Source organism: Protopterus annectens, chromosome 2.part1 (genome assembly GCF_019279795.1).
Source record: "Protopterus annectens isolate FY-2018-M chromosome 2.part1, PAN1.0, whole genome shotgun sequence".
Lineage (NCBI taxonomy): Eukaryota > Metazoa > Chordata > Ceratodontiformes > Protopteridae > Protopterus > Protopterus annectens.
In genome coordinates this window covers 1878746954-1878770017 of record NC_056729.1, presented here as the reverse complement: position 1 = coordinate 1878770017, position 23064 = coordinate 1878746954, and the positions used below count along the sequence as shown (strand labels likewise).

Here is a 23064-nt window from a genome sequence, read left to right as displayed (position 1 = left end):
AAAAGGTCATTAGCCATTTTAACCATTTGGGATTGAGGGGAACGAGAAGAAACTGGAGCCTGCTTTTTCACAGGCTTATGAATGGAAGATTTACCTGCAAGCCTGAAGGACTCGGGAGGCCTGGCAACCACCGAAGATGCAGAAGAGGTCATCGGTATGAGCCTGCTGTTTGAATGAAGAACGGATGTCTGTGACACCGGCATCAGCTTAGTGTCTCCAGATCCAGCTGAAGAGGCAACAGGCGAAAGGTCAGAAGGCAAAATGGAGGCCGGAGGCCTGGAGGACTCTGAAATGGTCTCAACTGAGGCCTGCGGTTGAAAATCCATGGACTGCAGGGGCTGCAAAGGCGCCTCACTGGCTACTGCATAAATGACGACCATCCTAACATCATCCGAGGACTTAACCTTCTGAAGCCTGTTGCGGTCCTTATCCTTACGTTTCTTGGCAATATCCGAAGCCTGAAGACCAGCGTACGCCATACCGACAAACTTAGGCCAAACTCCAAAATGTTTAGCTAAAAGCTTAGCCCGAATGACGAATAGTACGCGGATTAAAGGAGGCACAGAGATCACAATTAGGAACGTCGTGGTCCAGGCCTAAACAAATAATACAATATGAATGAAAATCTCTAGGGGGAATTTACTTTCCACAGGTAAGACAATTATTAACCTTTTCTGACATTTGTTAAGGCAAGAAAAGAGAATCCCCAATGGGGTACTTAGCTGTAGTAGACCAACTCTGTAGTCGAAAACAAAAAAAGGTAAACTGCTGACTGGCACTCATGCAAGAAATGCTTCTGCTTCGGGCTCCGTGGCAAGGAAGACTGAGGAAGTGACGTTGGCTGCCTCCTTTTGTATTGGACGTCCTGATGTCCTTTACAACTGACGGTAGCTGATGTCATAATTACTTATCTTTGGTATTCTGGCCGATCGAGGGTTACCGGGAGCCGGATAACCCATTGGTTAGGAATGCAACAGTGAAACACGATGAGCACCAATGGCTGTCTGTTGTAAGTTTGTGAGGATAGCAGAACTATATACAAGTGACAGAATGGAAGTAAAAAGGTTGAGACTACTGTTTTCCTTGTAGAGTCAGTCGGGTATTCTTTGGCATTATAGTGTTATCCATGTTTCTGATGTCTGTTTAATGCGTTACAATGTACGATGGTCACATCTGAGATTGTCATCAATTTATGATTATGGCTTGGATTACTGCCTGTTTTAGTGTTACTGGATGAAATTATGTTGAAAGATTGTTTTTGGTTCATGTATTGTTTAGGAGTAAACAGCATCAATTATATTGGGATTGGCAAGTAAATTAGACTATTTTAGCCAAGACACAAATGCAAAGAAAGAGTTTTGGGTAATATTCTGGGGTTTAGCTATGGATGAGATTCTGCATACAAGAGTGAAATCATCAGCACATATAACTATACTAGCACGAAAGATGGCAGCATGTAGCTTGTTTATAAAAATATTGAATAGAAGAAGTCCTAAAACAGAGCTTTGTGTAATACTACAATAACTGGTTGAAAGGATGGGAGGTTCTGTTGACATTTAAATACATGCTGCCTGCCAGATAGGTAGCCAAGGAACCAAGAAAGGGAATGGTGAGGGAGATATGCAGAGTGGAGCTGAGCCAGAAGATACTGATGAAATACAGTGCCATTTTTTTTGGATAGATCTTAGAAAAGGGTTGCTACTAGTCTGCAATTGTTTCTGTTGGTTGACAGTATTGGTAAAATTAAACAGAGCAGCTGTTATATTATAGTAGGGTCTGAACCCTTGCTAAGTTATGGAGAGGTTATTTGTGTTAAGGTGCTGCACAAGTTGTGTATGGATGGAGTTCTTTAAGAATTTTTGACAAAGAGGATAGGATTGCAATTCAGCTATAGTTATTAAACTTTGTAGATGTGCCTCCTTTATGTAATGGAATAATATTGGATTCTTTCTAAATTAAAGGAACATACTTTTCAGATCTAGACCTGTTTAGCAGGATGGAGGCTGGGAAGGCTATAGCATCAGCAACCATTTTTATCTAGTCAGTTGGTAGTTGATCGGCAGCCACGGATGTTGGTTTTGACTTAAGTATATACAACATTTTTATTATTATAGCAGAAATAGACACAGGAATAAAAAAAATGTGACTGATCAGGATAGGGTGTGGAGAGAGATTGAGATATAGGAGAGGTGCTGTTATTGTTAATGAGGGACAGTACTGTCTGCATAAAATAATTGAACTCTGAGAGAAATTGAGTTGGTAGAGTTACTAGTTCATGGGGAGGGTGTGGTAGTTTGACCAAGATGCAATAATTTCTTTTGAGACGTCCAAAATAGTTTTGTATGCTTTAATCCTTGGACTGTAGGTTACTATAACAGGTCTGTTTGCCTTTCTTTAGTTGGTGTTCTGAAAGATGTCTAAGTGCCTAAAGTTCTGATATGCAATGAGCATTTTATTTTAGTATCATTATTTCCATGATTTATCTATTTGAAGCATACGTTTCTTGGTTTCCTTTGTTAGCTATAGTGCAGGATTTGATTTGATCCTTTTGGTACCCACTGGGGCAAGATTATTGAAAATATTTAGGAAGATTTCATTAAAATGCGAGACAGAAGTATCTAATGGCATGTTTTTAGTGTGTTCCAATTATAATGAGTTACTTTATTGATAATGGTTTCTCAGCTGAATATTCGGTCATAAATTATTTGTTTGGATTGGCTATAGTGACTCCTAACAGCATAATGAGGAACTTGGAAGGTGGTCACTTTTGGTGTCAAGCAGGCATTCACCTGTTTGCAAAGTGCTTGGCTTGTTACTAAGGAGTCAATCTATGGTTGAGTCGAGTGCCTATTTTCTGTTGACTCTAATAGTGGGGGTGATTAGTTGGGTAGGGATGTGTATATTCATTTACTCAGTAAGGGTATCATTATTGATACGCTGCCAGTCTATGCTGATGTTGCCTAATATAATAGTTTTATGGTTAATATAGTAAGATGTCTAGTGGATGACTTCTTCTGCAGGTAGATGTTATTACCTGGTAGAATATATATGGCATAGGTAGGCACTAAGCTATTGGCCCTAGGGCCTATATAAGCCTAGCCAAAAAGGTACCCTGGCTTTCTCCACCCAAGAAAATTATTTTCCTGTGCCCCTGTCGAGCTGACACACAGAGGTGACCCCCGGGGTGAATTTCCCATTTCCCATCCAATCATCAAGATTTTTCTTGAAGAGTGCTAATGAAGAGCTTTGTTTGATATAGATAGGTAGTTTGTTCCAGAGTATGGGAAGTCTCTGGCACAGGAATCTATCCCTCCAGCATGTTCTGTTTATTGTAGTGACAAGGTTTAGGTCCCTAGAGCATATAGCTCTGAGGGATTGGGATTTCTTTAAGTGGAGCATGTCCAACAACTCTGGGTCTGACATAGCTTTGTATGTTAGGCAAAGATCGCCTCTGAGTAGGCAATATGCGACAGAGTAAAGCTGGAGTTTTTTGAGACGGTATGCATAGGACATCTGTTTGAGGCCAGTAATCCTCTTTGTGAGGTATTTCTGCAGCCTTTCCAGTTGTTGCAGATGTCTTGTGAGGTACATACCAAAAGGGGCATTGTACTCTATAATGGGTCTAATGATGAGTTTCGATTATGGCTCCTAGTTTGCAGTCATCTGTGAACTTTGTTAGCCAAAGACCTTCTGTGTTAGCCTGTACTACAGAAAAGTAGATACCAAACAGGAGAGGACCCAGAACTGAACCCTCTGGTACTCCACTTGTCACTGGTCTGAAGTTGGATTTGGAGTCTGCTACTTTCACAGTGTGGGTTCCGTCAGTGAGCTAGTTGGCAACCCATCTTGTAACATAGGGATTTATACCTAGTTTAGTGAGTTTATCTATTATTCCAGAGTGGGGGATGGCGTCAAAAGCCTTGGCAAGATCTAGATAGGCTGTGTGAACCACCTTACCCTCGTCTACGGCTTTGGTGACTGCTTCAAAGAAGTCTATCAGGTTTAGGAGACATGATCTGCCTTTTACAAACCCGAACTGGGTGGGGTCCAGAGTATGGAGATTACCAATGTCTTTGTGTCTAAGATCCATGATGATACGTTCCATGGCCTTGCAGACCAGGCTCGTTAGGCTAATGTGATCTGGGGATGCATGCAATTCTCATCCCCTGGAATTTTATAACATTTATCTTTGTGAGCTGGGGATGTATGCAGTTCTAATCCTCTGGGATTTTATAACATTTCTCTGTGATCTGGTGATGCATGCTTTCAATGTTTGTTTGGTTGTTTTTCTGAACAGCTTATTGGAGAGGCATTTGTTTTCAGTGTCTTTAGATATGGTTATGTCTAAAAAACCTGACTGACTACTTGCTGTGCGAGGCTGTGAATCTCAGGAAGGTAGTGGAATTACTGATATAGTTGTAAACATCATTCAGTGTGGCTTCTTCAGCCTTCCAGATGATAAAGGTGACATCAGCAAAACAAGACATAGCATTTCATCAATGAAAAACATGGGCTTTGGTATACTGCCTCCTCCTACTATTTTCCAAGAGCCACATTGGCCAGGCTTGGGGCCATGGCTGCCCCATAACTATTCCAGTAGTCTGTTTATAAAACTTTTTAAACATGAAGTTGTTCCCAAGGGTTAGATCCAATAACCTTACTAGAAATTCTGTCCCCCTGGTAATAAATTCCTGTTCTTTTCATATGCCTCCAAATGCAGCAGCTGTGTTGAAACATGTATTTTGACCAGGATTGTTTAATCGTTGACTGGAATATCTCTAATTTTACCCAGAAAATGCAGAGAATCTAAAAAAAAAAAAATGATTCACTGACATCTGCTATTCGTTTTATCTGGGCACCAAAGTAATGAATATTATTTCAGTTATGGAACCACCCACTTGCCACTACCTGTCTGTAGGGAGGACCAGAGATATTCTTATGGGGTTTTGGGATCCCAAAAAAGCTTGGTATTTTTGGTTGGCGTGACCAACAAAAATCAAAAAGCTTGGCATCCTGAAAATCATCCACATGCAGCATTTTTAGTTGCTCTCTGAAAGTATTATAAGCAACATTCACAGTGTTAAAATCACATTTATTGTAAAACCTGTTAATGTCAAGCATGGTCTCAAATCTTGCAGATATAACCAGCTGCATCTGTGAGTAGGATGCCTCCGCCCTTATCTGCCTTCACGATTCTGGCAGTCTTATCTCTGCTCAGATTTTTTAGAGCAGCCAGTTCATCTTTGCTAATGTTGTGTAAATTTTTCCTAGGTGGTTTACTGAGAACCTTCTAGATATCAACCTCACATTTGCTCACATATGTACTCAGGGTGGGGTGCGCAGGTGGTCAAAAGTCACTGGACTTTTTCCATTTTATACCACTGTCATTTCTATAAGTGTTGCTTCTATCCTTATTTTTGTCATTGATACATACTTTTAAGCTTCAATTTGCTCACATAAAGTTTAACATCCTTAGGTTCGTACTAGGCTATCTGCCCTGGGGCAATTATAAGCCTAGCCCGATTCTGTATGGCTTACGCCACCCCTTGATTTGAGTATACTGTGCCCTTTTAAGGTTTAGTTTACTGTGCCTCTGTCTAATAGTGACACAGGAGAAATCCCTGGGACAAACCTACGATCCCCCATCCACCTATCGAGATTCTTCTTGAAGAGATTCAGTGAGGTGCTCTGCCTCACATGAACTGGAATTCTATTCCAGAGTGAAGGGAGCCTCTGGGTTATGAACCTGTCCCTCCAGCAAGTTTTATTTATTTCTGTGCTGAGGTTCAAGTCCCTCGAGCGTGTGGCTCTAAGAGATTTAGATTTACTGAGGTGGAGCATGTCCATTAATTCTGGATTTGACATAACTTTGTATGTCAGACATAGATCGCCTCGAAGTACGCGGTATGCAACTGAGTAGAGCTGGAGTTTTTTTAACCGAGCAGCATATGGCATCTGTTTGAGACCCTTGATCCTCTTGGTGAGATACTTTTGGGGTCTTTCTAATTGCTGCAGGTGTCGGGTAAGGTACATCCCAAAAGGGACATTGTATTCTATGATGGGCCTGATGAGGGATGAATAAAGGGGCATGATTACCTCTCTTGATCTAGATGTGAAACCCTTCGTGATGAGGTGGGCTATGTAGAAGGTCTTTCTAACCACTTTGGCAATGTGGTTTTCAAAGGAGAGATTGCTATCAACTTGGGTCCCCAGGTCCCTAATATCTTTCTCTGTACTTAATGGGTTTCCGCCTATGTGGTAATTTGTGGGCACATTGTTTTTGCCAAAGGGTATGACTATACATTTTTTGACATTTAGCTTTAAACCATGGCGCTGGCACCAGTTATCTGTCTCTGTGAGACCTTTTTGAAGGATGTTTGTGTCAGCTGGAGAGCTGAAACCTTCAAAGTTTCAACCAAGTTTCTTCTGTTGAAAAGTACGTATCCCAGAGTCTACCACTTCTCTGGAACAGGCTCCCCATCCATGTGAAGTAAAGTTCTTCCCTAACCCAATTCAAGTACAACTTGGACAGCTGGATGGAAAACAGGAAAGTCATCCCTGATTTAGCACCTGCATCTCTATTGGACATAGGCAGCCTGTAAATGTTCATTTCCCAGGCCCTTGCTTGTAAATGTTTCATCTCCCAAGCCCCTGTTTACACTTATCAAGGGTACCAGAACTTGTCAGAGGTTTGGGATGCATGGCTAACCTTAAAAAGACTTGTGTGGTCATTAGCTTAGTAAACAACTATGAACCTATAAAAGTCAGACCCTTTAAGTTTTCTTGCTCTAGCTAATTCAATGATTTTTTTCAAGTGGTTGAAGATCTCAGTCCTATTTTGTTGTTGGTTCTGGTAGGGCCCTTCTGTTCTGTCAATTTCTCCAAGTCCCTCAGCTCCCTGGTCCTTTTCCAGAACCTGCTTCTCTGTTATTTTCACCCTTGTGGAGACCTCCCCCCCTCTAAACACCTTTATTGAATTATCAATTGTGACATAGACAATTTTACATTCACATAAAAGTAGTCACACTATAATTAACATAGCAAACATTTTACTTCACATATATTGCTATTTATCATATAACCTAAGCAACATTAGAAAAATTATTCAATTTGTGCCTTTTTTAAATGAGAAGCATCTTTAATAAACCATCACTTACTACATAGACAATCATACATTTATACAAATGAAAAACTACACCGACACAATCCTAGTTGCAAGCATTTTACATCACAAACCATACTGACACACACCCATTTGCAAACATTATGCATCACTTATAATCTGCCCACTCTTTTTCAGTCAAACATTACATAGCTCATTTAAGTCCTGTCACCTTTTACATCTCATTACTTCCTGCCACCTTCTACATCTCATTCCTTGTATGTACTGTTCCCACAATTCCCATTTTTTCCTAAGTAGTTTGTTCCTACACTTTTATAAGGATCTCATTTCCAGTTGTTTTACCTTTGTTACTATATTCACTACTTCTAGTATAGTTGGTTTAGATTTTGATTTCCATTTTCTAGTGACTGATTTTTTGGCAGCCACCATTATTACACACAGCAAGGCCTTACCATGCCTAGGCAATTCCGACTCTGTATCATAGCTCAGAAAAATCATCTTCCTGCTCAGACCAATCTGCCCACCCAGCATCTCCGACAATGCATCCCGTAGGGAATCCTTAAAGTCCACCAATTCACTGTATTCCCACAAAAAATGTTCTCAATTACCTCCTTCTTCCCCATCAGACCTCCAACATTTGTTGTCTGCCTGAGGAAAAATTCTCTGGCATCTACTTGAGGTATAGAAATATCTATGCAAACATTTTCAGGCAAAAATCCTAAATCTTCAAGATTTTGTTGCATATTTGGGAGACATACATATATCCTCCCGTTGTTTCTTTGTGAATTGCTTATCCAATCTCTCTTCCCAATCCTTTCTAACCTCCTCTAGTTGATTCTTATAGTTATCATGCAATATCTTATATGCTCTACTAATTATTCCTTTTCTAATGGCAACTTCTGTTCGAGATTCTACTAAAAAACGAACAGTATTGGTCTTTCATTTAGAACCCCCCTATTTCTCTTTGCCTATACTCCGATACCTTGTGGAGACCACTGAGTTGGAGTGAAAGGCTGCTCCATTGCATGTTTCCCTGTTCGGGTCTGTTGGTTCCACTTGGTTGGTATCTCCCTCTGTGGTGTTATCTTCATGTCTTGATGCTTCATGCTGGTGGTAGGTGCACCTAAGTTGGGTCTAAGTTCCTAGTGGCCCTGGTGAAAAACCTGCCTGTTTTCTCCTTTCCCAGCGCTCTGGTCAGCAATGGGTGTGGCTAGAATCCCTTTTGTTCCAACCCTGTGCTTAGGCTGGTAGTTAGGCTTATCATGGTTTCAGTGCCCAGCAAAATGTGTGTCCCACTATTGTGTCTAGGTGGGTATCTCCTTCTGGTCGAAGTATGATGGTTTTGCGGTTTCTGCTTGTCCCTTAAATCCCTGTTGATTTTTTTCCCATTTTCTTCTCCTTAACTTGGTTTTCAAAGTCAGTGATTCTGTTTTCAAGATCTAAAAATCTGGAAGGGGAGTCAGGGTTGTCCTTGCAGAAATTCTCTAGGTTTAGGATGTTGCTGATAGTCAAATCCTGTTGGGTTTTGTTATGACTAAGGAGGATCCCAATCAGCTTGAGACTAGCATCCCTTAAAACTATGTCCCATGTGGGTTTCTTGAACAGCTTTAGTTCCTTAGGAATCAGTTATTTTTCTATACTGTTCCTGAGGCAAATTTCTTCCCAGTACAATCCTTTCAGTCTTTTTGGTTGTATCTCAAAGAAGAGAAAGTTGTCTGTATGATCATGTTGGATGGTGTCACTGTATGTTTGTCATGCCTAGTGTGCTGGGTTACGTTAACACAGGTAGGTGTATTCAGAAGGTTTTTAAGTCTTGATTTTTCTGTTTCCATACCGTTGGTGGTCTCCTTAAAGTGGTTCTCTCAAGTGGAGGGATGCCAAGGATGAAAAGAAAAGAGAGGTAATCCAGTACGTTAGAGTCAAGTCTGGTATCCTACAGGTCATGCAGAGGGTGACAGGACTAACAACAACACTCCTCCATCTACTTACTTAACTGAATAAACTACCTGAAACTTCAACAATGCATCTTTATTCCTCCCACAGGAAGAGTATCACAGACAGTTTCTCGTAGATCTAGCTAAACTGACCTTATCTGGACTGATCCTTTGTACTCTGTTTCCTGTTAGTCCTGTCAAACTCTGGGTCACAGGTTGGATACCAGACTTGACTCAAACCTTCTGGATTACCTCTCTTTACTAATAAATTAAGATATCAGCTACAGGGCTTTATGATGAACAAATAAAAGATTCCTTGCTTTTGAAAAGTTGTAATTATACATACAAGATAGCACTGCAGTTGTGCAATGAAAAAAAAAAAAAAAGTTCATATGAGCAGACTGATGACAGAAAAAACACCTATAACTGCATCTATATTTCCAATTGCTTACTGTAGAAGACTGAAGCCTCTGGATGAAAATAAAGTCCAAAATGTCTATGATTCAAGAATCTTGATTTAGCTTTATCTGCAAGTTAGAATTTCCCAAGTCCAAGTACACAAAAAGAAAGAGAAAAACAGCAACTATTATATCCATAAAGGTTAGATTTCAAAAACCCATATTGTACACATCTAAGAAATACCTACTATTTACATTTTTAAATCCAAGAAAACATACATCTGACATTGACCTGTATCTATGATAAGTGGCATTTTGCTAATAAAATAATACTGTTCCAGGCTTCAAAAATATAATTGTCAAAAAGATTTCAGACATCCAATAGCACCTCTTTAGCCATTAATCCTTCTTTTTACCTAAACTAATTGCACCTTGTACATTAATCACAAAATTCAAGTGGTGTCTCTTTACATCAAACAAAAGTGACAGACATTTAATTTAGTTAGATCTCAACATATAACTTTGACTTTATATTGTTAGGACAAAAAATATCTGGAAGACTGAAACTTTGTGCCTCTTTAGTCTTAGATAATCTGGGCAAAGGCTGGCGTCAACAAGCCTTTGCAGCCAAATCACAGCTCATTCTACAAGGTGTAGTGTTGTTACTGCAGCAACCTCATGTTTATCAGGGGAGATTCAGTAGAAGTAAGACTGGGTCTGCAACACACCTTTACCAAACACCTCAAGCTGAATATCCAATCAGAAAGTAAGAGTTTGCTTTGCAACTACCATGGTTCAGGTGTATCCAACCCTACAAATTGTCAACAGACTGGCATTCTACCCAACAGTGAAGAATGAAACCTAAAAAGAATTGGCCTTAAGTATAGTTGTATGAAACATCCATAATAACAATGCATATTCCTTGGCCTTTTAATTATCTCAGTAACAGCAACCACTCACCTAGTCCCTCTTACTTTTTTAGCTTGCATTTATACAGTAAACTCTCTGTTAACTGGAGCTCAAGCAACCAGCACTCTCAAGCAACCAACAACAACAAAAAAAAAACAAATAAAGAAATACAGTACAATTTTGATGCGTTGCACTTTCTGTTTTCCCCTCACAGAAACATACCTTACGTTTTTAGAGTTTTAAAAAGAAAGATAGGAATAAATTCCCCCTCTCCTCAACCTGAGAACAAGTCAAATCAAACAAACATAGGGTACAGTATTAGTCAGGCCTAATTTTAATAGTAACTCTCAAGCAACCAGAAACTACAATTATCCGGTATCTACCAATTCCCATGAGTGCCAGTTAGCTGAGAGTTTACTGTATTTGCCTTTGTGAAGTGGTTTTTCATGAATGATTGAATGGTGTTTGAGGTAAGTGGCAGCAAGAGATCTCCATGTAGTGACAGGAGGTCTGGTGCCTACAATTATACATTTATCCTTTGCTGACCAGGATAGTCCCTCTAGACTAATGGCCTCTTTTTGGGGGAGACCGAAAGTGGTACTTTATCTATTGTTGGTCGGTTTAGTCCCACTAGGTTAGTAGCCTCTTTTGAGGGTAGACCTAATATGGTATTTAAACTAATACTATGGGAAATTCGGCTAGGGCATTAGGGAATTTCCCCTACAGTTCTCAGTAGTTTCCATGGGATTTTTTACATCCACCTGAACTACCATTAACCTAAAGCAAATGGGCCCTTGCTTTAACTTCTCATATGAAGGATGACAAACTCATGAGTGGAGCACCACCGTAGCTGCAAATCTGGCTATTTTGCTTCTTTACAGATGTTAAGCATGTGACAGTAGTTATAAAACAGGATTCAAATATGAACTGCATGCATTTACATAGCTGCTCAAAGTATGTGAGGGTATTAATAAAAGAGAGGATTCAGAAATGATTTTGATATACTTACAGGAACATAGCTGTTTAATGGCTTACATTTCTTTTTTGCTATGTCCACAAGATTATTTCCAGATACTCCAAAAAGGCTTCCTTGACTATCCTCTTCATCGCCTTCCTTTAGTGGAAGGAGAACTGATGATCCATTGCATCCCAAAAGCTGTTCGTCTCTATCCCTGTACGTCAGAACAGAATCTACTGCTCTCCAGTCATTAGGAATTAACATAGTTTATGACAATGTACAGTACTGGCTAACCATACTCAGTGCTAGGCTTTTGTCTACCAAAGGCTTCATCTCATCTGGTCCAGGTGGATCAATGTCAGACACTCTTTGCTGTACTATCTAGTTAAGTTGCACTGTGGGCAAGATCAATGCTGTGTACCCTTCAGAGCAGAATAACCTATTTGAACTATATCTAAAGTACATTTTACTTAAAATTATCCATATTAGAACACAAATAAAGCATCCTAGGGATATGTTTAGTAAGCCAGCAACTTTTGATAACAAAAGTAAGTACTCAACCATGTTTCATCCCAGCAAAGATGAAACTCTGTGCTGTCATAACTCTCCTTCCTCATGGCACTGTAACTGTTCAAGTTAGAATGAATGAAACGGGATGGCCTGGCCTATGGATACTCCTAATGATGTTTGTTGTGTTTTTGTCTTTATAGGCCTTTACCTACAAACAAACCTCAAGCAACATCCTTCCCATTTAGAAAATGATACCTCTAGAATAGGACAATCGTGACCAGCATTGCATTCACTGCACCACAGGAGAACACAACTTCCTCAAGAATGACAGGTTTGATAACTGCAAGCAGAAGATAAGAACATTATATGGATATATTTTTATACAAGTCAACGGCTCATTTAATAATGCTGGAGGAAGAAATAGTGCCTGAAACTTATGTCTTCAAACTGAACTGCTTCAGATGCTGTTACAAACTGAGAGAGTTGTGATATCTACTTAACGTGGCTTGGCAGCAGTCATGAAACCAAAGTACTTTACTTGTCACCCAGTATCTCTCAATAGTGACACAGCCACTTCACAGAAGCAGAGAATGTCAGAACGCAATGCTGATAAATTATTTAACACATTTGCACTGCCACAAAACAGAAGCAAGTAGTCCATTTGTATGAAGCACTGTGTTGGAAATACTGAATATGCATCTACATAGCAGCACTGTTCTTTTTAATGTAAATCATACCGAGTGATGCTGCTGTTTATAGTTCTGGGACTAGTGATTGCAGCAGAGCCTTTTGACTTTGGTAGTTATACATACTGTGGCTTCCTTTCATCTGTCTCACTATCAGTCATACTACCCATCTATAGTTCCATTGCACTTACAGCAGATAGCAATTTTCCTGATACTCACTGGTTATGTTCTTGTGTTATGTTATGTTATGTTATGACACTGACAATTATGTCTGCAACTCACCATCTGGGCATCTGTAGTACCTAAAAATACTTTGCTAAACTGATCATTCACCATGTCCCTGTAATATGACAACAACACAGAAACTGATCTGCACCTATGTTTCTGTGGTAACTAAACAGAAATAACAAAACTGCTCATTCCCAAGTGCTTACCCTTGCAGAGTGTTTAACAGCATTAATCAGGATTTATGATACAGGTCACAACATACCACACACCAAATTTCTTTTGTACTTGACAACACTAAATTAGTTCTTGAAACTCATGTTACTATATCCCAGAAAGTAACAGTGTGAGACAAGACCATCCAATACCATCTACATTTCCAGGGCAGCTCATAGACTTACAAATATTCTTAATTCTCATCGACACAACATTAACAAACAGCTGAATTCTCAGCTGGGGGTACCTACTGTGCAGTTTATGTGCCTTACCCATGTCCTGTGGGTTTCAACAGCTGTTCTGGTTTCTTTTTATATCCCACAAACAATTTAATATTCCTCCGTTTTCCTCATAGGTCTGTTCACAGTGGGAGAGTAAATGTGCATGTATTTTTAGATGAGTAGACAGCTTGTTATGGGCACACTTCTATGCCTTACATCACTAAGTGCTGGGGTAGGCTGCAGTCCCTATGCACTACCCCATGACCACACACCAAATAGAATGAGTAATCAGAAAATTAATTACTGCACTTTAAGGAAAGAAACTGGAGCCCTCCTAAGACACATTTCTGATGCTTCCTGTGTCTTGTGCCTGTGGTAGCTGGCAGCAGTGCACAGTGCTCATGAAACTGGAGTCCTCCTAAGACACATTTCTGATGCTTCCTGTGTCTTGTGCCTGTGGTAGCTGGCAGCAGTGCACAGTGCTCATGAAACTGGAGCCCTCCTAAGACACATTTCTGGTGCTTCCTGTGTCTTGTGCCTGTGGTAGCTGGCAGCAGTGCACAGTGCTCATGAGACCTTCTGAGCCATACCCATCACATACTGATTCAGTAGGTCCATCTTCAGTGATGGTCAGTTTCCTCAAAACATGCAAACTTCCCTTATGGTTGAGTGAATCATTTGTTAATCAGGTAGACCCACTTGACACACAGTCCCTTTTCACAAACAACTCAGAAGCAATGTCTGATTAAGTGACTTACTCAAAGTCACACAGTGGGCAAATGAGGGCTGGGGAAACAAACCCTGTACCACAGGAACTACATCTCACAGCTTTAACCATTTGCAAAACATAAGTAGTACCCGTGGCAGACCCCTGGTTAGAATGTAGAGACCTGACCCCCCCCCACTTATGACTCAATTTATGTGGTCCCATTTTGGTTAAATGATCTGCTGAAAACAAAATTGCTGAATGCTACTACATTTACCACATCTCTGTAAAATCAACAGCACTGAGCAACGCTTTTGCACGATTTGCACGACTCTGTAATGCCTAGCAGGGCTGACTGAGACTCCTAAAATCATTTCTGATAAGGGATAATACTGACATCTGTGACACTATCTATGTCACCTAACAGCACTCAGTAAGATTCCTAAAATGGTGTGCAATGAAACTCATGGCACTGCCTACTGTATGCCTCTGTGACAACAGACAATAAAGAATCATATTTTTGGCCCTCTGCTTGTGGCTCTTGAAAGCAGCAAATTAGACCAAATACATTACCTGTGTCATGGCTTTGTGGCACTAGATGTCTCTAAGTAAAATTTCTGGCACTGATATACATCTTCAATACCTGCAAATATCAAGTAAGTCCAGTCTATTATGCCTTTGTGTGTTTTACAGCATTCAGCAACACTTCTAGAAACTACTCTATCAAATTTCTATGATATATTTTATTAGGGGCTGACATATTTAATACAAATGTCATGTTTCTGTGGTAGCTGATAGCAGCAGTGTACTCTGGCTGACATGTTGACATGTACTGTGCAATATCTCTGAGTCTGAGTACATGCAAGCAATGAGTGACACTACTAGTATGTACTTTGTTGTAATTGTGTAAAAGCTGAGACATCAGTTATCTGCTTTATCAAGTCTCTGTAGCATCAGACAGCATCCATAGCACTAATGGTAGCCAGTAAGGCTTCCCTTGCCATACCATATGTTGGAAGTGTTCCAACTAAAATATATATATATATATATATATATATATATATATATATATATATATATATATATATTTTTTTTTTTAAATATATGGGAAAACACTGAGAAAGACTCCTGTCAACCAAATATGGGAGGTTTCTGCAGTACCTGACAGCAGCACAAAGACTCGTGGAAAGCAGTATGACGTGCCTGTATGACATAAAACAGCATTAACATGACTCCTTATACAGCTTTCTGATGTCACATGTCCCTGAATGATATTCCTGACATCTGCTGTGTTAAGTCTCTATAGCACCTAACAGCAATGAATGAGAATGCTGACACCCACTGATTCGTGTAAACTTGGCATCTAAATGCTATGATTGACTCTTGTCTTGTAAGTTATGTGGCAGTAGTGGGTGTTCATGACACGTAATTGCAATGAATAAGAGTAATCAACCACTACGTTATGGCACAGTGGTGCTTGTAATTCAGTTCATCAAGACCAATATAGTGAAACCCATTTGGTCAAGATAAGTAGGCTGAATGGACATTTCAATGAAAATGTTATAACTTACCTTGAGTTTTAGTTATTTATGAGATTACCTGGGTACAGCAGCCTACATGAAGGTACAGAGGATTTTTGTCTTTCTGTTGAAATTTCAAGGACTAGAATTGTGTTCCTTAGAACAATGGGGCTGAATCTGCAAATACAGACACAGATATACTAACCCAGAGTTTGTGGTTCCATGGAGTATACCTCATACTAGTTTGTAATGATCTCAGACTTCATTATATAAGGTAGTTAGAGTACAGTACCACCACTGCAACATTCAACCTCCCTGCAAAACTGCTTTAAGGGTGCTACAACAAGTTTCAAGATTCCCTGCATTTTTATTCTACTTGCAATTTACTTTTCAGAGTTGCAAGACTCACAATTAAGGGTCTCACAGTTCTAATTGCGAGCAAGAGTCGTTGCCCCGTGTAAAAATCTTTTGGTAAGTTGCCTATTTTGTCTATCAATCTTGGCTAAACAGGCTTTGTTAAAGAAAAAAATTTTGAATTAAACAACCTGTATGTGTAACACACTGTTCCATGTTTTTTTTTGTTTAGACAAAACTCCCGACACCCACTGCATAAGACTTTGTGGTGCCTAACACCAATGAGTGCTACTCCTGACACCTAATACAGGAAGTCCATGCAATGTGACATTGCACAGCAAGACTTTAGATACCTACTGTAGTACTTGATGGCACCATGCTTCTAATGCCTCATGTACTATGATACTGTGGCACTTGACACCACTAATCAGTACTCCACACACACACACACACACACACACACACACACACACACACACACACACACACACACACACACACACACACTGTATCCAGCCTCCATATTGCCTAACAGCACTGAATGTGGCAGTTGGCATAATGGTTAAGGTGTTTGCCTTAAAGACGCAAAGTGCAGGGTTTGATTTTTATCTTTGGGAAGCATGGCTAGGCTTAAAAAGCCCCCTTGTGATCATTAGCCTAATAGTTACTTATGAACCTATTAAGATCCACTATACTATTTTTGTAGCAATTAACAGTACTTTGTAATCTGTCCTGAGAGCATCTGGTTCATATTTCATTGGCACCTTACAGTACTACAGCAAACACTTGGTACATATAGCTCTGGGCCTCACTGGTACCAAGTAGCATTGAATGAAACTCCTGCTACATGTTCAGTCATGTCATGGTGGTCCTCAACAACACTTGAGTCAGTCGTCTGGCATCTCCTTTACATGCACCTCTAGCACCAAACAGGAACCAGCTCAACCCTGAATACATGCATTTTTATGTCTTTCTAGTACCCAACACTATAGCTACAGCAATCCACAGTATACTTTTCTGTACTGCCTGAGAAAAAAAGCAGTTCTCACAATGCCTTCTGTATCATGTGTGCAGAAACAAGACTACACTCGCCAACAAGCCTAACACCTACTGACAGAAATCGGTGTCATTATTAGTACACAGCATGTCATGTTTCATTGACAACTAATTTTTCCACAGTGCTGTTATAATACCAAAGTCTCATGTCTATGGCACCTGAAAAGACTCACAACAGTAATGATACCTACTGAAGTATATCTTTTCTAATACTTGAGACAGTGTATCTGCACAAACAGCACTACACCACACACTGTACCTGCAAACCTAACACCTCTGTATCATACACTGTACCTGCACATCTGACACCACTACACCATACACTGTAACTGCATATCTAACCCCACTATACCACACACTATAACTGCACATCTACCACTGCACCACACACTGTACCTGCAGACCTACAACTACACCATACCTCCACAAAACCTGACAACTGCAACTAAAAAGCCTAAGACTTCACAGCCATACAGCATGTGACACAACTAAAGTAAAAAGACAGCAATGAACAATACTCTTGCTATATTACTCTACAGTACCCTACAGCAACATCAACCTTTGTAATACATTTCTGATGCACATAATAGTACTTCGTTAATAACTATCTACACCTGATATATCTGCTTTGCCAACACTTACTGAGATTCATGATAATCGATGTATAATACTACTGCGGCATCTGACACCATGATAAGAAAAAAATCTGGTATCTTCTGTGCTGCTGAAGAATACACAATAAGTCTACGCCACACCAGGGCACAAAACAGAATTCCTGTTTCCCACAAGTCACACATTTGTGGTTCTTGTTATAATTTATATATCAAAAGTAAACAACAGTACTTGGAGCAAACCTCAGGATTCTGAGTTAATACTTCTAAACTTGGCAGAAATGAGTTTCTCCTCATGCTGTATGCATGCAACTTTACACTACAAATTCAGTTAAACATCTTTTACCCATCACACACACACACACACACACACACACACACACACACACGCGCACACACACACCATTATTGTGTGCTTAACAACACTGAATAAGACTAATGAAACTTTCATTTGTCATATTCCTGTCACACCATATTGAAAAAACACTGTCTGTCAAATATTAAACCCGAGTAATACTTTTGTCTTGGCCCCATGTCCCCTCTGTCACCATTTACCAGGTCCCCTATTAGCCTATGTATTCTCTTCTCCTCTCATCTGTATGAGGGGCAGGGGAGTATGGAGAAATCTTCCCATAACCCTAGGCAGAAGAAGTCCCCTCCTCTCTGGAGGAAAGGCAGCCTTAATGACCATTCACATGGTGATAATGACATCCCCATTTGATAACAGTGAATGCAAACAGGCTGGCATTATATATATGTAACCAGGGGCAGGGGTATGTTTGGTACAAAGGAGAAAGGGAAGCAAGGCTTATTTCAAAAGACTTTATCACTTACGATACCGCACCGCTCACCCCCCCCCCCAATTACTCACCTGCAGTAAAGGATAACTGCTGCAGAATTCCCTGAGGGGGTGCCCCAGTTATAGGCAGAACCCCCAGTTCCTTCCATCCAGAAGGCAGGCTGATGTAAAATGACCATTCCCACCCCCAACCTGGCTTCTCCAGTGCCTGAGCCACTAATCAAACTTGAGTTGTCTGGTCACAGTCATGGCTTTATCCTTCTATACTACATAGATGGGCTGTTCAAGTAATGCATTAGTGTTTCTTCATCTTTATGCTACTGCACAGCAGTAACACAAAATTCCAAACATCTAGCTAGACTGTATTTGTGGTTTCTTTCAGCTTTAATGCACAAAGCTAATGCCAATCCTGTTTCAGTGCCACTTGAGAATACTGAACAAACCTTACCATCCACCACAGCATTCTGAGAGGTTTTAGTAAGAGAAAATTGCTGGTATCCACTTACTGTGCCTTTGGGATATTTGTGAGTTATAAGTGAGACTTCTGACAGTCACATACATACATACATACACACACACACACACACACACACACACACACACACTACCATGACCAGTGACAGTAGTCACTGAAACGGCTGAGACAATGAGTGAGACAGAGAGACTGACTCATTTAGTAAGACAAGAAATCATGGTTTTTAAGGCCCAGCATGTCTGTACTACCAAGTATTGCTGAGCAAGACCAGGTTACCTGCTAAACTGCTACACTAGCTGTGTAGTGCCTAACTGAATTTTTAAACCTATGCAACAAACATAGATTAATGGTAATGATGAGGTACAAAGTAGCATTCATGCACATCTCTTTTTCAGGTTTCTACTACTGAGTCTCTCAGTGCAGACTAAGATTTCAAAAATGTTGTTGTGACTAAAGGGAAGGATTAGCAATGCTTCCTGACCATTATCTGTCACATTTCTGTGGTACCTACCTGTACACTAAGGAGTCTATCATATCCCCTACCAAGATGTTTCCCTGGTATTAGTCAATGAAAAACATTCTAGATACCTATCCATCATCTCATATTTGTGGTGCTGACATAAGTGGTTGTAAATTGTGCTGACCAGCTGACATGAATTGCTGGTTCCTCATCACACTACAAATAAGCCTTGTACCAACCTACTGTCCGTCTGTGATATCTCCTTAGTACTTTGGGAGGCTTCTGCTATTTTCCTACCACCAGGCCATATCCCCTAACAACGCTACATGGTATTGGTCTGCGACATCTAACAGCACCAAGAAAGACTCCTGGTACTTTCTCTTCCATAATCAATATCCAGCACTTGGCAATTCAAACAGTACTTCCATCTTCCTGCATACTGTTATTCTGTGATAGTCAAAACGCCGCTTATCTGGAGGAACTTTTGGATTTGTGGGACCGGACATCCCTAATCAAGACACCTGATACTCACCAACATGGCCACCAACTATCAATCAAAAGACACAGCAGAACTCTAATAACCTGCAAAATAATATAAGGCATTTGACAGACAGGTAAGACTGCTGATACCAACTAATTATCATTCTATGGTACCTGATAACACTGAGTAAGGTTCACATTACTAATCAATCAACTACAGATATGTCATCCTTGACTAGAGAAACCAAAGCTTCAGCTACCTACAGTTTATAAATTTATGTTATTCAATAACATTGAGCACAATTTAGGATGTCCACCAAATTGTCCATCTGTGATACCTGGCACCATTCAGCATGAATGCCCACCAAAAACCCTCTGGCAAAACTAACAGAAATTATCAACTGGGCACACCTAACAGAGCTGAGCAAATCTCTTGGTGCCTATTTATCAATGGCTTGTTAGACCAGAAGAGTTCCTGATGCCAATGTGTCATTATTCCGAGGCACTTGATAACAAACAGAAAGACACGCCACGTAACAGCATGCAGCATGTGGGCACTATGTACAGATGCTACATAACAGAAACAGTTCCCCAGATTCCCTGCTCTGATGTTCAAGTGGCAAGTAAAGAGTATCAGTATTAAAGTGTTTATATTCAGCGGACAACAGTCACAAGGGTATCCCTTGCAGCAGTCCACTTTACCCGAGCGTGCACTAAGTGCAGTGTTATAAAGAACTTCTCTGGCAGTGACTCTTACACTCATAGCCGTCCTTACACATAGGCCAACTAGGCGGCCACCTAGGGCGCTGCTCTAGTAGGGGCGCTTTTCCGGTATTTATTTGGTATAGGTAGACTAGGATGGGGGCACCGGGATGGTGTGGTGGGGGGGGCGCCATGGAGACCTTTTACCTAGGGCACCAGTTGACCTAAGGCCGATCCTGCTTACACTGTTCATGTCAGAATAACAGCCTGACCTGCAATATACAGTACTGTATTTGTCCACTCATAATTAGTTTCTGAATGAATGTTTACATTTTTAAATACAGAAAATTAAAAACTTGTACTGTTCTGGTGCGGTATATGAATGCAAACCTCCACTTACATAGTAAGGATGTGCTTCTAAATTAATCTCTTATGGGCCCAAATAGAAAACTGTTTACATCTTCATAGTTATTGTATGACATCAGAGTGATGTATCTCTGCAATATGTGCTTCATATTGTTTGTCCACATGAATATGAAGAGTTAGAAATAGTGTTTACATATACATAGAGGAACACACCTAGGTACTATTACTGTACATTGTTTAAAAGTTGCAGTACTGTAAAAATATTGTCTGGATGTTTATAATAAAATGTTTGCCTATAAAGAAAGAATGAATTGGCTGTGCTCCATAGTTCATGAAAAAGTACTCCTGCATAAAAATTCATTGTCTGAACAGTGCTGTTGATCTATGCTGCCTGCATCACCGGATCAGAAAAATGCTTAGATTTACTAAATGTGCCTGATAAAATGTCTATGGTAACTCTCCAACCTGTTTTTTGTTTTCCTCCAAAAAGCTGTAACAGGACACCAAAAGCTAAAATAAACTATTTTCATTTTGTTACAAAAGGTCTAGTAAGCTGACACAAACTTATAAAAATATTGTGAAGTCAAGCATACAGAAAATGAGCTCAAGGCTTTTCTAGTGGCAGACCACATTTTTTACAACTGAATTTTCAACAAAACAAATACTCTGCCTGCAGTTGTTCATACAGACTTGTTGTGTCTTTCGTCTTTTCCTGGTTAGGGGTCGCCACAGCGGAACTACGGTCTGCTAATGATTGGCAGTAGATTTTTACGTGCCGAGTTGCCAGCCCTGACGCACAACCTTCAATGAAGGTACGCCCATTCACGTATGTCTCCACACAGAAGACGCTTTCGATGAGAATCGAACAGGACAACATCTTACTGTGAGGCGACAACGCTACCGCAGCACCATACAGACTATCCTGCGTCAGTTAAGGAGTACATTACACAGTTCATCAGAGTAAGATTCTGCAGTGCAGTTTTAAAGGAAGTTTGTGTTTAGAGAATGAAAGTAAAATAACAGAAGTGTACATTGCATAATGACAACCATGTAAATGTGTCAAGAAAAAATTGTTTATTTGCACTTTGTTGGTCAAGTCAGCCCAGCAAGCAGCAGTGCTAATCTTTTTCAGAGGAAGCTGATGAGCAGAATACTTCAGAAAGTATCCTTGTTGAGGAGCATACAGTAATGCGTCAGCCATCCCTCACGTTGGAAATTATAGGACATGCACACAGCTTATTTAATTATTAATTTGGTGAGGGGGCTCACTGCATTGGTCTAAGGACAATTTACTGCCTTGACCTAAGCCAACAAGCATACACAATCTTAATTAAAAATTGCATATGAAGACACAATTTTGACAAATATAATAAACATTTTAAACAAATAAAATACATATACACAGAGCATGTACAATTACTTATAGGTGCAATTTGCACACGACATAAGTTAATTGCAGATTTCTGTACAGTGTTACAGCCTCATCATATCACTGCAGACTGTTAAACGTATGCCACAAAAGGAATACAAGAAGTGTTAGAGAAAAAGTAGAGGATAGTAACAATGGTGAGGAAAACAGGACAAGTTGTATTAATTCTTCAGGTATGCTACTCATTTTGTCATGAATACACGGCAGACACTTTCTTAAGCTACCAGGAAGTAAATTCCATGATGCTGACATGACCTTAGAGGAAGAGATCCCTCCAGTAATATTTTAAGGGGTGATCATGCTAATAAGATGGTGTTATTGGCAGTTGACGCAAGGATGCTTGTAGCAACATTTGTGTGCATTTACAGACAAGGATGACAGTTCTCCTTACACAGTAATTGAAAAGTGTGTTATGGTAGAAAATAGCTTTACAAGTAATTGGTCACCACTTGACTTTTCTAATGTGTGAAAGTGATGTTCATTACTACTGAAGATAGTGATGAACAGGCATATAATATTAGTGGCAATTTGTAAGTCAGGGGTGTTAAAATAGGAGTTTTCAGCAGTAAATGATAGGCAGTATTTTAGTATAAGACTGAATACATTATCAGCTACAGCTTTCTAGGCTTCAAATTCAAAATATGTATTTATAGAAATTCCAAGATAACAACACAGCTTAATTTCTGCTGTCGCAGTGTGGAAACAGAAACATAAGAAAAACCCATTAAAACTGTCAGCTTGTGTAAAATTCAGTCACTGTCCAGTAATCACACTAGCTACTAATCACACTTTCTGGATGCCAGTAAAAAAAGAAATTTGGAGAACCTGTGCGAAAATTAATGAGAAAAGGTGAACAGAAAACACTGGCTGTGAAGAATCCTGCAGCTGTTGAGCAAAAAGCAATTCAGTTTTCAGCTTTGATACTA

The 23064-nt window shown here is 39.9% G+C and overlaps 1 protein-coding gene across 1 annotated transcript in view; it reads left to right on the top strand.

The window, feature by feature from the left end:
- LOC122794677 (disintegrin and metalloproteinase domain-containing protein 33-like) overlaps nucleotides 1-21251 on the top strand; it is a 2280125-nt gene extending 2258874 nt beyond the window's left edge. The window contains exon 23 of the mRNA XM_044063306.1: nucleotides 12033-21251. Within this exon, the coding sequence (XP_043919241.1) occupies nucleotides 12033-12084 (52 nt within the window). The 3' untranslated portion in view covers nucleotides 12085-21251. The remainder of the gene's footprint in view (nucleotides 1-12032) is intronic.
- Nucleotides 21252-23064: the final 1813 nt, after the last annotated feature.